Raw genomic sequence first — 16,763 nt, 5'->3', positions numbered from 1 at the left:
GGGAGAGAGAGAGCCTTATTCATATCTGCTGTACAACATTTATTCATCTTATAAATCATCTAGTCCAGCCACACATGACAGATGGAGCTGATTAACAGAAGAGCTAAACAACTGCTCGTACGTTTTCACAGGGTTTTTTTTTTTTTTTTTTTTTAATAAAGAAATGTGGAAAATTTATACATCAAGATTGTAGGGCTTGAACATTCAGAATCACTCTGTACCTTTTCTTTCGAAATTAAAAGTTAGAAATTAGACCAATTAGACCAAAGTTAGAAATTAGAACTGTATTGTTGTAAGACAATGTTGTAGTTATGGGGTTTACATTGAAATATACAATTAACTTCATATTTGTGTACTGAACAATACAAAAGTACACTGACCTCTCAGAAAGTTCAACAGAACTGAAACATAAGACAAAGGTGTTGGGCTCTCTAAATGAATGTCTAAAAACCAATTAGGCAGTAACGATAAACTGATTATATAAACATCAGGCTCTATATATGTCACTAATATTGCACAAAATTCCAGTGAGGCATCTTATAGATTAGGCTTAGACATGCTTAGACAAAGCCTTAATCATGCATGGAAAAGATTTAGTCTGTGTGTGGTTTGTTTTAGACAGATTACACAAGTCGAGATTTGACATTTAGCTATGAAGACACTTTTGCATCCTGTATTTTGCTAGGTGGTGGGACAAAGTCATGAAATTAGGTTGGGTAAATTAGAGGTTTAATGCTCCAAACATGCTTATGCAAGAACAACGCTAGAGTTGAACCTTGTCCTTTGACCTCTATTCTTATAGGCCTTTAGTCACTCTCTAAAGCCAAGACCATCATCAAGACACGTTTTACAAAAAGTACGTTTACTAAAATATGTTGCTGTTGCTGCAGAATACTTGTAATATTGTGTCATTTTTTGTGTGTAATGTTTTCAGTACATTATTTGATTCTGAAGGATACTAGTCCTAGTTGGAGAAGAGATAAGACATTCTGTTGCTTCCACAGTTCAGATGGTACTCATTTTTTCTAGAACATTTTGTGTACGCAGATTTTCATTAAGATGGACATGACTTCTGATCAATGACAGCAATTCTGGGGCATAAAGGTGTAAGTAACTTCGTTATAGATTGCTGTAGTTTCTCCCTTGTCTAGTAGGCTGTATAGTGTGAAGCATAAACAAAGCTTGGAATGCAGTAAAGCCAGATGCACACTACACTTCTCCAATCCTCCTGTGAGTTGTGCATAAGAGTAAAGTTGATCAGGTCACTACTGTTTTGTGTTCTTTGGGAGAGTGACACCTATGTCAGGTCAATGTGAGGCATTACCTTGCATTAGTTTGTTTGTCCAAAGTGCTCCTTTGAACATGTAACATGAGCCCATGACTTCACTGATTTATGACATTTTGTAGTTCAGGACTTTCTTAGAACTGAAGAAAGTGATGACACACTTTTAAAGGTGGCAATCTTTTATTAAGATAGTATATAACAAGTGGTATGATGTGGTAAGTGGTGTGCCATTACTAATAACCAGATATATCTTTATGAATGCACAGAATTTTTTGCACCACAGCTGAATTGTATTAAACACTTTCTATAATCATGAGGTTCCAGTGCAGTTCTATACTGACTCTGGCACTGTTTGTTTACAGCATTTTTTTCCAAACTGCAATTTATTCCTTAATTTAAAGTATGTTTGCATATGGTAAATAGGAGGAAAAAAACACAGCATGAGCAGCATTGATACTGAGTGTCCATAACAGGAAGTTTCAATTAAAGTTGTTCAGTCTCAGCGCAGTGGTGTGGTAGTTCCAGTACTAAACAAATGTGGCTTTGAACACACCCTGGGCACGTTCAATCTTCCAAATCCACAGAGACAATTTTCCTGTGGCTGTACATATCTGAAATATCTGAAATTCATTTATCATAAGAACTCTATAAGCAAGCAAAGACCACAGTTAAGCCATGTGCAGTATATTTAAGCATGAACCACTTAAAACAGGAGCTCAGATGATCTTAGCAATAAGCAAAATAAGAAAAAATGGAAAAAAGTCATGGAAAACCGGCTGTGCCTGTATCCCATCCGCACCAGCACACCCAAACACTGGTGATCATGGAAACAGGCGTTGAAGGCCTTCCCCTCAGGAAACAGGAGGCTTCCTGTGCCAGGTCAGTTTTCTTGAAGCCACACCCCAGGCCACAGCAAAGGACCCATTTCCACCTTGGACATTTTTATGACTTTGTATAAGTAGTAAAAGGAAAAGTAACCCTTCTGATCACCTATTACAACTCAACAACTACACTTGAAGAAAATGCAAGGACCATCTAAAAAGCAAGATACTAAAACTACATGGAGGTTTAGTACCAAAATACTTATCATATGTACATTACGTCTTTTATGCACAAAATATACAAAAATATTATATGTATTCACCTAAGGTTTTAGCCTTAAACTACTGTTATCAGATCGTCATTATTTCTCTAGATAGTCTGCAGCCCTTTATGTTTGGATTAGATTTATAAAAAAAAAAAAAAAAATCAGGATACAAATCTATTCAGTACAACTGGTGCAGCTAAGTCTCAAAAATTGCGGCTGTTCAAGGCATGGGGTAAAAACACAATAAAAACCCTGACACACTGCAAAAGAGAAAGTTAGTACATACTGTCCATGAAGTATTTGCAGTTCTGAGCTCGGTAGAATAAAGCATCAACGAAGCTTTGGCTCCGCTATATCTATTTCTGCCTAACTGCATTTCTTAAGTTCTGAAGGCCAAAGACGCTGACTCTGACAAGTCACACACACAACTTGTAAATCAAATGTCCTGTAGAAATGTTTGTGCAAACCGGGAGCAGGAAGCAGATCACAATTCTCCCTTGAACAATCGATAGGTTCGCCCTTTGGCATCCTGGCTTAACATTCTATGTTATGCAGTTCCTACTACCCAAGCCTGACGGAAAGGTCAGGGAGGTCATCCAGGAGCATCTGCACTGCAGCCCTGAAAGATCTGTGGGTCGATCTGCAACGTCCCTGCCCATCCATCCTGCCCAGTTCTGGGAGAAGACTTTCTATAAAGTGAGCTGTAGGTGCCACCCATCATCCCCCACATTGCTCTCCACCCCTCTCCTCTAGGCCTATGTACAGAACCACACCCTGGGCTGATGGAACAGTGGCGAGGGCGTGACAGCGCTCAGCCATTGGTCAGCTCTGTCTGTGGGGGCGGCTCCAGAGTCTCTGCTACTTCTGACAGCTCATCCAGGAGCTCCACAAATGACGGCCTCCGGAACGCCTCCAACTGACAGAAGAAGAGGGAAGACCACGGCTATTAACTCAACAGGCCTACAGATCTACAGAGTGTATATATACACACACAAATATAGCACATACAAAATCAATGTTATTTATTTTAAACACACTGCAGATGTAAAGTTAGAGACTGGAGCCCATGTGACACCATGCACCAATCATGTAAGCCATCCTCCAACTCTTCACCAATAATCACTATCTGACTGATATGAGATATACCTGTAAGATCCATGTATACGACAGGTCTATGTAATAAAGTGGCCAGTTAGTTGTTCTGATCTTAATAACTGTCATCACATGTTTGTCAGTAGTGTCTGTTTTTCTTTTTTTGGAGTGGCATCATTAATCCATACACCATATCTATATATTGTCTATATAATATGGTATGTCCCATGGGGCTGGGGTTTGTTTTACAGTACCTACCAAACAACAGCTCGCTGCCAGGTCCAGCACACGTGCAGGACAACCGTTAACCATCTGCCTGAAGGCAGACACATCCAAACCATAGTCCTGATACACGCGCACACACACACACACACACACACACACACACACACACACACACACACACACCATAGACCCGTAGTTATCAAAACAAACTACTCTTCAGCACACCGAAACCTAAAAGAGATTAATATGTCTGTACTGAGCTATTCAAATCATGTTCTGTGTTCATATCATGTGAAATTTATGGCATCCCCATGCCATACTGATTCCAGTAGTCGTGTTATCAGGTTACCTGAGTTCTTGGAAGGATTTCTGGGTCTGCTGGGATTCTGGCCAGAATTTCACACAATACGATCCCGAAGGAGAATACATCGACCTACAATACCACAGAGAGTCAATTCAGCCAGCCATGCACAGCTCCTTAAGAACACCAAGTGAACTGAGAGTCAGACAGCGATCTCATTTTTCAAGGTGGTTTGTTTATCATGTTGTAAATGTGCCATTGGATGATGTAACATCTTGCTAAATAGATTAACTGAAGGCTATGCTGATGTGCTAGTGATGTCATAACCTTGCGGTCATATGGTTCACCACGCAGCATTTCTGGGGCCATCCAGAAGGCTGATCCAACCAGTGACAGCTTCCTGTCTTTGGCAGGAAGTTCCACCACCTCCCTGGCCAAGCCAAAGTCTGTTACTAAGGCCTCCCTTCCCCTGGCAGTCACCCTTATGAGGCAGTTCTGTGGAAACAGAGCAAAATAAGAGTAAGCACTATTTGTCAATACAATCTTAGTAATATTACTTTTAATATTTAGACATCATGTGACATGAGACAATTATTTCATGATAAAAGAAACAAGATCACTTTTACATGTACCTAACTGCATAATTTCCTTCATGATGTCAAGGAATCCCAAGTAACATATTAATTTAATTGTCTTGGAAATATCATCATTGGAAACTCTCTTTTTATAACTAGTTGAACACTTTTTCCTGCCAGAAGAGGGCAGTGTAACCCAGAAAGATTACTTCACAACGCACAACACTCGTTCTCACCCACATACAACGCTTACCCGAACACGATGATGAAACAAAAGCTTGCACAACTGGGACGTTACAGAAAAAAATACATTCTGATCATTAAAAACAGATCAAACAGGGGCACAAGTACTGGGACTTATCACTGTTTCCTAAAAAAAAAAAAAAAAAAAAACCTTAGTAAACCATAGAGATGTACTGGAAAGTTGGAGAGGTCTGGATAGCAGCCACAGACCTTTCACACAGGACCTCATCTCAATCTACAAAAATGAGAAGCAGTGAAGACAGGGGAGCTGTTCTAGCACACCAAGTCATCGTTTGCCTGCATGAAGCATTAAAAGCATGTCTAGACGCATCAAAGACTTTTTGGCACCCAGATCCTGATTTTTTTTTAAAAATTTGTAGTTCCAGTGCCACACCTTCAACATCAACATTAGCGTGTGAAACGAACTGACCTTAAATCTGCTCATACAGAAGCAAAATATCATTCACCCTCATGAGGTGGCACAGACGTTGGCAAGACCTAGAGGGGAACTCCAGTCCTGCCTGAGGCCTCTTACGTAAGAGCCAGTGGACCTTTTAGGGCCAAAAGTACTGATGGATGGAGCAAACTGTGACCTCAGCATCTGGTCCACATTAGAGGCCCCACTGCAAATTGCTACCTGTCCAGCTCCACAGGCTGGGGCTACAGCTTTGAGGCGTACATGGGGGAACACTCCATCCTGATCCCGGGGGCCTCGCAGATGCTACATTTAGCAAGAGACTTCGCACCTAAGCCAAGGTTTGCAATAGCTGTTTGTGACACAGGAACGGTGGTGTTAGGAATTGAAGAAGAGAGAGCCAACAGCTCAGTCGAAAAGACAAAGAAAGAAATGGAAAGTGATGAGTCGCCATACTGACCTTTGATTTCATTAACAGGATCAAAAAGAGACTCAATAAATTTTAACATCACGGGCCAGAAAAGGTAGAAAAAAATGTCCATGGCTATTTGTAACTACGTAAAGACCTAATAAGAAATTAGAGAAGCTCAAAAATGATCATTTAAAGCTTTGAGGACAAGTTGAGGGATTTCACCAACATTCACAGGTTTCCCCAATTCAACACAATGGTGTGTGAGCACACAGACCTCTCTGTGAGACAGCCCTATTGGTGATGATGGAGAGCAGTGTGGCGGGTATGCTGAACTCTGTGTGTGGGCTGGGGTTAGCGCCGCTTCTGGGCATTGTTCACATCCACACGGCTGACAAACAGGTCACCGGGGTCGAACCAGAGCAGAGGAATCACAAAAACAGTGGGTGGGTGCATGAACCTGGCCTGTACACTCAGTACGTGCGTACGTGTTATGCATTTGCAGATGGTGTGGGAACTGGTGTGTGTGTATGTGTGTGTGAGTGAGAGAGAGACAGAGAGAGAGATGTGTGAAAAAGAGAGTCTATATATGTGTCAGAGATGGAGTTTGTGTATTAGCATCAGAATGGACTATCCTTGCTGCTTCTGCTCTGCTCAGCATCATCAGAGGCTTGGTGTACACTTGTGTGAATCCTGGCAACCAATGACCCTCCCACTCACACAGACTGTAATGTCACGTCTAGTTCTGTGCACTCAGAACAGCCATATACAGACATGCTTCCTCTTACCCAATGACCACTGGCTGTCATTTTATTGTTGTAATAAACTAAACAGTGCAATAATCGTCCAACGCTTGGCCTTAATTTAAGGCGCATGTCAGTGGAAGACAGAGAAGAGAAGGCTGCAGTCGCCCAGGCTTGCCTTGGAGTTCAGATCTCTGTGGTAGATGTTCTTGTAGTGGAGATAGATCATTCCTCTGGTGATGTCTGAGGCCAGATCCACCTTTTCCCTCCAGCAGAGAGGAACATCTTTCCGAGCTAGCAGCTCTTCCAGACACCCTCCGCTAACATACTAGAGAGGGAGGGGGGGAGAGAGAGAACAGTGGAAAAGGGAGACATGGGAAGACAAACACAGAGGCTGTGAACATGAATGCTGCACAGAATAAAGCTATTTTAATGAGACGCTGACCTAACGGTAATGGTTTACATCCCTATAAGACATTCCAGTAACAGGCATTTTTCTTGATTATGAAGGAAAGTGTTAAATCCACCCATACGACAGAGAAAGATAACAGAATGCAAATATATAGAGAGAAATGCACCTAACCTCCAGAATTGGGTACAGTTTGTCCTCCTTCACACAGATACCCAGATACCTAAAATAATGACAAAAGAAAAGAAAAAATGCAGTGCCTATATAAGTACCTTCAGCCAGACTCTCCCATTTTAAAACCTCTCTACCATTTTAAAGAATTTATGCTGCCTACTGACTACCCTTCTCATGCTTTGACCCTCATGAGTCTCCATTTGCAAAAGGCAACTTCACTCTACTAACTCTTACACCAGGCTGAGAGCACAATGCTCTTGTTCTTAAATGGTATACCGTAACAAAACAAGCATAGCAGATGAATGCTTGTTAAAAATTAAGAATGACCGCTAAGAATTTTCTTAAGCACAGTATAAAAAAACATCACTCTCTGACAGCTTGTCTGTTTGGGATATCAGGTAACTGTAGCAGTGGGTTATCTTATCTTTATATCTTTTTGACACAGAAAGCACTCTGATAAACACTTTGTCCTTCTGTACAGCACAGGAACAGGCTACCTTGAGATAGCTTAGACAAATAACCATGATTCCATGATGCAATGCTGCATTAGACTTCATACCCCGGCTGATGTAACATGTCTTTGTTACCGTATATCAAATAAACCCAAAGGCAACTGAACCTTTGAACGAAAAGAAGTCACTGCATATTGTGTTTTGAGATCTTGACCTGCCCTTCTGGCACCACAACCTGAGGCCTCGATGAAGTCTTATTACACCAGTTCCGTTGATGACCGCACATGAAACATTTAGACAGGGAGGGCTTAGCACTTTTGAAGAATGGTCAGCAGTTCATTGACGGAGTGAGAGGTACCGGACTATATTGGGGTGTGAGAGTTTCTGTAGGAGGCTGATTTCCCTCACGATGCTGTCCTGGTCCACGTCGTTCTTATAAATCTTTACCACCATCACCTTGCATGTGCTGTTGTGCATCACCTGAAAGACACAGCACACACACACCCGAGACATCTGCACTCAACAGCCTGGAACAGCAGAAAGTGCAAAGTGAAATTTACGTATCATAAAGAAGTATCTAAAACGTGCCATATATTAAATGCTGAGTTTTCTTTTGTAGCTACCTCTGCCCCACTTGTTAAATCTTGTCATATGTCACAAATGTATTATACAACTACCTATATGTAGAATAATTTAAGCCTAACCTCAACCTTAATCAAAACACACATTTAAAAAGCACTTTGCAGGTCCTGACATATTCCTTGATTTTCCCAGGTTTTCTTGAACAGACACACACACACACACACACACACACACACACACACACACACACACACACACACACACACACACACACATAATTAATCCCCTAGAAAATAATAGAAATTTGGGTCACACTACTTCAGTATAGGTGTGTAGAATTCTGGTTTAACAGGGTTATGCAATCTGTACATTAGAGTATCCCAGAATAGCTCGCCCCTGGGATTGCCTCACATTGATCCAAATATGTTCTAATTAATAAGAATACAAAGCATCCAATGTTATGAAGCATCATAGCACACAATGCCCACCCACCCATACACAAACTCCGACCTACCCACCAGCCCACAAGAAGCACACATGGAAACACAGAAACTGGCTTTCATACCCATGATCACCCTCAGGCTGAGTCATGCTATCACACAATAGATCCATTAAGACCTGATTGCTCTCCTTCCCTTGATAAAGTAACAGCAAGATGAAGAAAGCTACAGAGAATCACAAGCCAGAAACAAGGGTTGTGATGTGATGTAGATCCCAACCAAGGTTACGGCATATTATGCTTGCAGAGTACATAAATAGAACTCAATTTAAGAACTGTAACAAATTAAATAGAAATAGACAGCATCACGGGGAATCGCTCTAGACACCTATCAGTTCTAACCAGTTTAATGAGGATGACTTTAAAACACAAGCCAAAAGCCAAAGGGAGATTCAGGAGCATTAGAACACGGCCGGTACCTTGTAGACACTGGAGAAGAATCCACTTCCGATGAGTTCATGGCTGAAGTTCTCCCAGAACTCCAGCTTACGCACGGCCGTGCGGAGCTTCTGCCAGCGGTCCACATGGTAGTACGCATCCGATGACTCGGCGTACAGAGTAGGGCTGGTAGGCTCAGACGATACGTCTACCTCGCACATCCTGGGGATCGGAGCTAGAGCACACACACACACACACACACACACACACACAGAGAACTTTGTAAACACCGGCCTAAACACATAACTAGCAGGGTATTATTACATTGCACCCATCATGTTTCAAAGTAACTTTCATTGTAGGATGCAGAAATACCTTTGTATAATATAAAGCCTCCATTTCCTGAATATAAATGGGTAGCATGAAGTACTTCTGAAATTTCACTACACCACCCACTGCAACACAAATGCTTCAGAAACATTTAACCTAAGAACATGAGCTGCAAGCAACCACACATTTAAAAAGCAACACTGGGCTCAACTATTTATTATATTCAACACGCCAGCAGGTCAATCGAGTACGTACACGTGTGTGCAGATGAAAGGATACGCACACAAAAGCCTGATTTCAATCTCAGGAGATTTCAATTAGCTCAATGAGGAGCCGAAGACGTCCACTAGGCCACACACAGAGCAATCATGCAGTTCTAGAATAGTAGTGACCAATGCTCAGAGCAGGACTGAGGATGGACACCTTCTCCCAGCATGTAACATTTCCGTCAATTGAGCAAATCAAAAGCAACCTTGTTAAATCCCAAATAAACGTACCAATGTCAACGACAAAAGGTTAAAGGGATGGGCGTGGAACTTGGATGGGCGTGGAACTTGGAAAGGGATGGGTGTGGAACTTGGATGGGCGTGGAACTTGGAAAGGGATGGGTGTGGAACTTGGATGGGCGTGGAACTTGGAAAGGGATGGGTGTGGAACTTGGATGGGCGTGGAACTTGGAAAGGGATGGGTGTGGCTGATTTAGACATGGCCTGCTTCAGCACAATCTCTGCAGCCTCACAGGAAGACCCCTGTGATGATGTATGAATGCCTGTATTTAACTGCAGCTGTATACCATTAATTCACTGCAGGCCAAAATCGCAATTTCAGTTACCATTACATGTGCAGGCCTGGTTAGTTATTGGAATGGTGGTTAAAATACTGACAAAAAACAACTAGGACTGCTGTTTTGTTTGACAAACAAACAAACAAACAAACAAAAACAGTCTGCCAATGGACAAATGGCAGCAGTTCAGTGGTATGAAGAGAGGTCCCCCTCAAACTGACAGTGCCCTACGTCTCAACTGCACTAGACTCCCCAGAAAAGCACTTCATCTAAAGGGCTTCAAGGGCATCTGTGCTAACAGTCAGCCAACGTGAGCCACTCTGCTAAAAAGTGTCAGCTATATGTCATTAAATAATATTGTGTGTCCATTTGTGTAATATAGCTGTCTGTATTTCAGTGTGGCCCTTAGGAAGCTATGAATTAAATCCACAATATACATCAGTTGCTATCAGAGCGGACCAGGATGACCCTGTTTAGTTTGTAGTTTTCTTAAGGTGCTTTATGGCAAGTGGTCACTTGCCTTCATTTTCAGGTTCATCCCGACAGCACGTGAACGTGCGGCCCCAGGATAGCACAGCCTGATCTCTCGAGGGCCCGAACGTGCACGCCCAGTGGAGGAGGGCCCTGACGTGCATGCCCGCGACACACTGAGTGGAGCAGCTGTGTGGAAGAGGGCAGGTGCATACCCGTGCTCACCAGAGAGGAAAGCACAGACTGGCACTCACATGATTCGTCCGTCGCAGCCGTTTAAGGGGGAAATGACCAATGGCATGCATTACACCAGACAAACGCACACACACATGCATTGTTTCTCCAGCCCCAGAGAAACAATTACAGCTATACAACTCAGCCAGATTCTAGAAAATACTTACAGTACTTACAGCCATCTTCTGTGTGGCTGTCTGCCTCACTTGCTCTTCTATTCTATATTCTCTTTCACACGTGTATACACACACACACACACACACACACACACACACACACTCTCTCTCTCTCCCCATCTCTGTCTCTGCCTCCCCCACGTGCACTCCCCCCTGAATGCCCTGACGTATAAAGGAACAAAAACCCTAATACGCATACAAGGAAACAAGGACTTCCTCTATGACCTTTACCACAAACATATTTGACTAGTTCCAAAACAAGTTATAAACAAGTTCACTTTTGAGAATGAAAGAAGCTCTCTGTGCATACACTTGGTAATGCCATGTTTTCTAATAAATCCAATCTTTCCTGATTTAAACACACTTACTAACTTGAAACACAAAGCTTAAATATCATAGAAGAGTAACTTCCTGTCAATGGCATGTTGTCACACCAAGGTGTGACTTCACATGTCATTCTAACACAGAACCAGCGCACTTGACACACTAGTTAAAGTGAAGCCACGCCAGTGGCTTACGTTTTAGCCCCCGTTCTCAGCAAAGAAGAGAATTGACACAGGGGCGAGTAAATTCCACCTGGGAGAAAATGCAGTCCCCATCACGTCTGAAACAGCAGGACGCTATCCAAAAGTCATCTTCAGTGCGGGAAAGAGCATGTGCAGAGCTGGAGCACTTCTGCAGCTCAGAGGCCTGCAAGCATAATATTTACAGGTTGAAGTCAAGAATGCAGACGATTGGCAGACTTCACAAGTACACAAAAGGCAGGGAAGCAGCCTTCCACCCAGGTCGTCCACACAGGCCTCTGGTGTGGTCCTGACGCCATGGCCTCCCAGCATCTCAGGCCGAAGGAAGACAACAGCAGCGTCATGTCCCCACCATGCTACGCTATGAATCAGGGAACATAATGTCTTATTTGTTTGTATCAACAGCCTGCACATGTGCAGACTCTCCATGAACAACGCAGATCCATTTCCCCTCCAGTTGGTGCGTCTGGTTCTGGTTATTTGGTGAATTGAGAGGCATAGCACAATGATACAGGGCAGTACCTCAGAGGCCAGAGGCACTAATGAACTCAACCACAGGCTCATCGTGCTCCTAGCACTTTACTGAGGGTGAATGCGGTAATGTAATTTCCTTTTAAAATGGAAAAACTAATTGCCTTTCTGATGGGCTCTTTGGTCTTGAATGTCAGTGATGTTGGAGAGACATCCTGGAGATTGGCTGGACAGTGCCCACTGCTACAAGACCTCTGATGCAGTCTGAACTTCCCCACACACGCACACGCGCACACACACAAATCAGTACTATTAGAAATGTATCTATTGGCTTTGAATTGTAGTATGGATCTTATATTTATTACTAGAGAAAACTAATTTTCAAGTTGTACAAAAGAAACAAAAATTAACAAAATTAATTCAACTGTAAAGTCTGCCACCTGAACCTTCAAATGTGACACCATCATCCATCCTGTTGTTTTTAAATGTTCTTTAGAAAAAGGCCCCATCAGCTTTGTTCACTTGCCAAATTTGGACCATCTGGCAGTAGTTTTGTAATATACAACTGCAAGTGCACAGTAAAAGAGGAAAGACCAATCAAGAGCATTCAGACAGTCGCCCACAAAAACAGCTTCAATCGATAACAATCAGAGCCACTGGGAAAATTACTTGTCTAGTCTTACATCATGCAATTCTAAAACACCTTACCATTTTCAACCTTTCACCTGAACAAAAACAGCCTTCTGGAACCTTTATCAGGGCAATAATTAACGTCCAGTTAAACTTGTGTTCTCCAACTTCATCATTAACCTGATCATTGTGAGCGCTCTGACTAAACATCAACATGAGGCTCAGATGAGGCGTCTGCTGCTCCAAAATGTAACCCAGCCTCCTAACAGTCTCCCATTCTGAGATGTGTGCTTAAGATACAGGACTGATAGTCAGATAGACCTATACCATCACAAGGACATCTGAGAAACCGTCACAAGGACATCTGACAAACACAATACATGTCCATGCCAAGATGTTTCTAGAAAAGCACCCCAGAAGTAGAGATTTCAGAATTTACCTTCTTCTCTGGAAGCTTCAGGTTATAAATTTGTGGATTTGATTATTGTATCATTTGTGCATTTATCACAGGTGGCGTTTCTGTCAAAATACCAGTGAAGAACCCTCTGTCTCTGAACCGGCGCTTTGTGCCTCTAAACAGCGCCAACAGTGGAAAGATGGGTTGATGTGGCGTGGTTCGGATGAGCTCTGTTCGAGAGTGCTTTGGCCCTGTGCCCAGACAGCTCCCCCACACATTCTCTCCCACTCCTATTCTGCACACAGCACACAAACCCGTGGGTAACATGGCATTCCTGTCAGCAGTGCCAAACTTGGACTGCCCCTCGTCTCCCACTGTGTGAGTCCCTCACTCTCTCTCTCCCTGCAGGTTTGTTTACATGCTTGTTTACTGCAAAACACTGCTCCTAGTTGAAGGCTAACTTCATTCTAAAGAGCATTATGGGCATTTCGACCACGCTGCATGCCCGACTGCTTCAGATTTTGTACGTCACCCTTATAACTGTAAAGTAATTAAGGTTTAATGAGTGCTCTTTAATGATAGTACACGCATGTATGTTTATTCATGCTGATATCTGAACAGAGCCAGCCTTGCGCCATAATACCCTGAAGTGACATAAGTATATGTGATATAACGGCAATGTAGCTTCTCCCTCAGTCAGCAAACATCTGCGGGAGCAGTCGGTACAGTTAAATGTGATTTTGCTATTCAGGTACCAATAGGCCAGAGAAGAACATAGCATTCTCTGTCTGTGAATAATAACCCTTGATTATTTGGCCTTAATGAGTCTCGAACTCCATCTGCTCTGCTCTTTTTGGACTGGACCAGGACTGGTCTGAAGTCCATAAAAGAGCTAGTCGATGTCATTAAGACACTTCCGCTTCAGTTCAAAAACCTTAAATCTGCCCTGCCACATATCAGATGCTTTTGTATATCTGCATATTTGAACAGTAAAATTTCTCATGGGCTGCACCCTTTGACATGATCAACACACACACACACACACACACACACACATATATATATACACATACACATACACATACATATACACACACACACACACTTACTTCTCTCCTGCCTACACAGAAGCCAGTCCCATCACTGTAAAAGCTCTTCCTCATCAGGGATCAATTTTGCTTTCCGTACTTTCTGTTGCTGTAATGACTTTAGGGAGAGGTTTTTTTTCCGCAGTGACGTACAATTGCAGTTCGTCTGCTCTCACAAACACTATGAGCTATTAATGCATTTTCAATGTGCTGCTAAAGCAAAACAGAAAAGGTGTACTGTTAGCAGAGCAGGAACTACAGGGACCTCCATGTTCCAGTTATATGAAGAAACAGCAGATCTGAAATCTCATATTGGGAACAAAGGTAGTCTTATCAAGGCTTCTAACTGATAATGGAAAGGGCATTTACAAAGTCCCTAGAAAAGGCAGTGAAGCGGCCATGAAAAACTGGCACAAAACAGTTCTCAGGTCAGTCCTTGAGTAAAAAGGTGACTTTGTCCTGTGCTGTGGTTGGTTTTGGCCTTTTGTAATTACATAAGCATCATTAAGTTCTCTGTGTTTATTTGTGCATGTGTGTGTGTGTGTGTGTGTGTGTGTGTGTGAGAGAGAGAGAGAGAGAAGTAATGTTGGAAGGAGACCAGAGGAGAGACTGTGTGTCTGGTGGGGGGGATCATTGTGTGTGTGTGTAAGGAAGATGTAATGTTGGGAGAAGATGAGAGGAGAGACAGTTTGGGCGAGGTGGGTGGATCGGTGTGTGTGTGTGTGTGTGTGTGTGAGAGAGAGAGGTGTAATGTTTGGAGAAGATGGGAGGTGAGAGTTTGAGGTGGGTGGATGGGTGTGGGTGAGAGAGATGTAATGTTGGGAGAAGCTGGAAGGTGTGTGTGTGTGTGTGTGTGTGTGTGTGTGTGTGTGTGTATGTGAGAGAGAGAGTGTGAGTGTGTGAGAGAGAGAGATGTAATGTTGGGAGTAGTTGGGAGGAGGGACAGTGTGTTTCCCTGTCTCATGCAGGAAAGAACAGGAAAGAGCTCACCAATTATGTCACCACTAGGAAATAAAAGGGAAGTAAAAGTACTTGGTCAAGTAAAAGGTATTTGGGGAATTTTCCTTCATTAAACAAGAGACAAAGAGCGAGTGAACAATAATGTGAAAAGTGAGTGTGTGTGTGAGAGAGAGAGAGAGCAGGTGTGCATAAGGACAGAGAGAATGAAAGAAGGGGTGAGTGATAGGGCTCACTGGGCAGTTGTAGGTTACAGTGTGGCTCAGTCTGATGAGCAGCATGTAAATTTGCCCAGTGTTAACGAGACAAAACCCAGAAATGTCAAACTCAGACACCACTAGTTTGATCATTTAAACCCACTGAATTTCACAAGTTTAGTTCTGTAATTAGCTTGTATACATATGTAAATAAAAATCATTGTTTTCATCCACATATTGTCCTATGACATACTGGGGTTCTTTAAAACAGTTTCTTTCTGTCTCTTATTTCATAACTTGAATAGATGTATAGGAATCAAACAAAATAGATTATGATGACTCTATCCCTCGCGATACTTCATTTTCCATGCCCATAAATATTAATCTTGGCCACGAATTACAATATTACCGACGCTCTAGCTGCTACATCTCCAGCATCAGCCTCTGAGCTGTCGCAGAAAGCTACCTGGCTCTTTAAATACGATATCGGTGACAGCCCGCACAGGATATGATAGCTGGAAACATACTGAGACGACACTTTTGAGCACGGTTAGAAGAGACCAGTGCTGACTCTGCTCTGACACATTTCACGCTAGAACGACAGCTGCCGAGCGCGCACACATGAACAGAGGCAGGGGAAAAACAGCGCAAACGCACTTCTAAGTGCAAGTGTAGCTTATTATAGAGACGTCGTATCCCTGTCAAAGATTTTTAATTTTATGAGAGGTCTAAGGTCTTGTAAACGTTGTATTAATTGTTCTGAATTAAAATGCAATTAATTACTTACTCCACTGGTTTAATAAGCTATTCATATTCATCTCGACGGTAGATGAAGGAAGGGTCCGTCAGAGCATTACAACCAGACAGACAGGAGGGAAGATGGTGAAGTCCTACTGAAAGAGAGGGGGAAAGCAGACACACACGACAATGAGAGTGCACACACATGCTGAGCAGCAGGACAGAACACACACACACACACACAATCCTATTGTTACACTAACAAAACAGTAATAAACGTACGCAAATGTACACACAATGTACAGTGAAAGGAATAGCTTGATCTGACTGAATGTGTCCATTTCCGGATGACACAAAGATGATCGGTTGAATCTAATGTGCGGATCAGACGTGGACACGCATTACAAACTTTTTGCAAACCCATGCCTTTGTTGAACTCGACATGTTCGTAGTTCTTTATGAAAATATGTTTTAAACTAATTCTAGAAGCATGAAGAATGTCCAAAATCTACGAAATTTACAAAAAGCTTCAATTTTTAAACCGATGATGGACGCCACGACATATCAGTAGTTTAGAATGAAATGATGCACATTTTCATTCAAATCGGTTAATCGATTAATGCAAATATCCTAGCGTCACAACTGGAAATTAAAGACGGAACCGATAAAGCAAAATAGTGTTTACTCACAGTAAAGTTCAGCTGCACGAGTCCTCCTACACCGAAAATAACTCTGGTGGAAATAAACGGAGCCAAATGAAGTAACATATATCCGTTTATACACGAGTCTTTTGATTAACGGTACACACTCTGCAGCAAGAGGAGGGGATCCGTAGCATCGCTTCAGCAGCACTGCATACACCAACGTTTTCTTCCTCTCACGCTCAGCGCATGAACG

The 16,763-nt window shown here is 42.5% G+C and overlaps 1 protein-coding gene across 6 annotated transcripts; it reads right to left on the bottom strand.

The window, feature by feature from the left end:
- Positions 1-2,500: 2,500 nt before the first annotated feature.
- Positions 2,501-16,732, bottom strand: zgc:162952 (PKc_LIMK_like_unk domain-containing protein). Of its 6 annotated transcripts, none has more exons than XM_035530140.1 (10): positions 16,556-16,732; positions 15,916-16,074; positions 8,911-9,104; positions 7,769-7,890; positions 6,959-7,007; positions 6,554-6,703; positions 4,318-4,485; positions 4,039-4,122; positions 3,723-3,809; positions 2,501-3,288 (listed from the first exon to the last, which is right to left on the bottom strand). In XM_035530140.1, the coding sequence occupies exons 2-10, from the start codon at positions 15,944-15,946 to the stop codon at positions 3,184-3,186; spliced, it is 990 nt and encodes a 329-aa protein (XP_035386033.1). In that variant the 5' UTR covers positions 15,947-16,074; positions 16,556-16,732; the 3' UTR covers positions 2,501-3,183. The 6 variants fall into 6 exon arrangements, with proteins under 6 accessions (XP_035386033.1, XP_026866679.2, XP_026866680.2 ...); XM_027010878.2 differs by having other exon boundaries at positions 15,916-16,021; XM_027010879.2 differs by having other exon boundaries at positions 15,916-16,018.
- Between the last annotated feature and the right edge of the window lie 31 nt (positions 16,733-16,763).

This window comes from Electrophorus electricus, chromosome 9, assembly GCF_013358815.1.
Source record: "Electrophorus electricus isolate fEleEle1 chromosome 9, fEleEle1.pri, whole genome shotgun sequence".
In the NCBI taxonomy this organism is placed as follows: domain Eukaryota; kingdom Metazoa; phylum Chordata; class Actinopteri; order Gymnotiformes; family Gymnotidae; genus Electrophorus; species Electrophorus electricus.
This window is presented reverse-complemented; position numbering and strand designations above follow the sequence as displayed.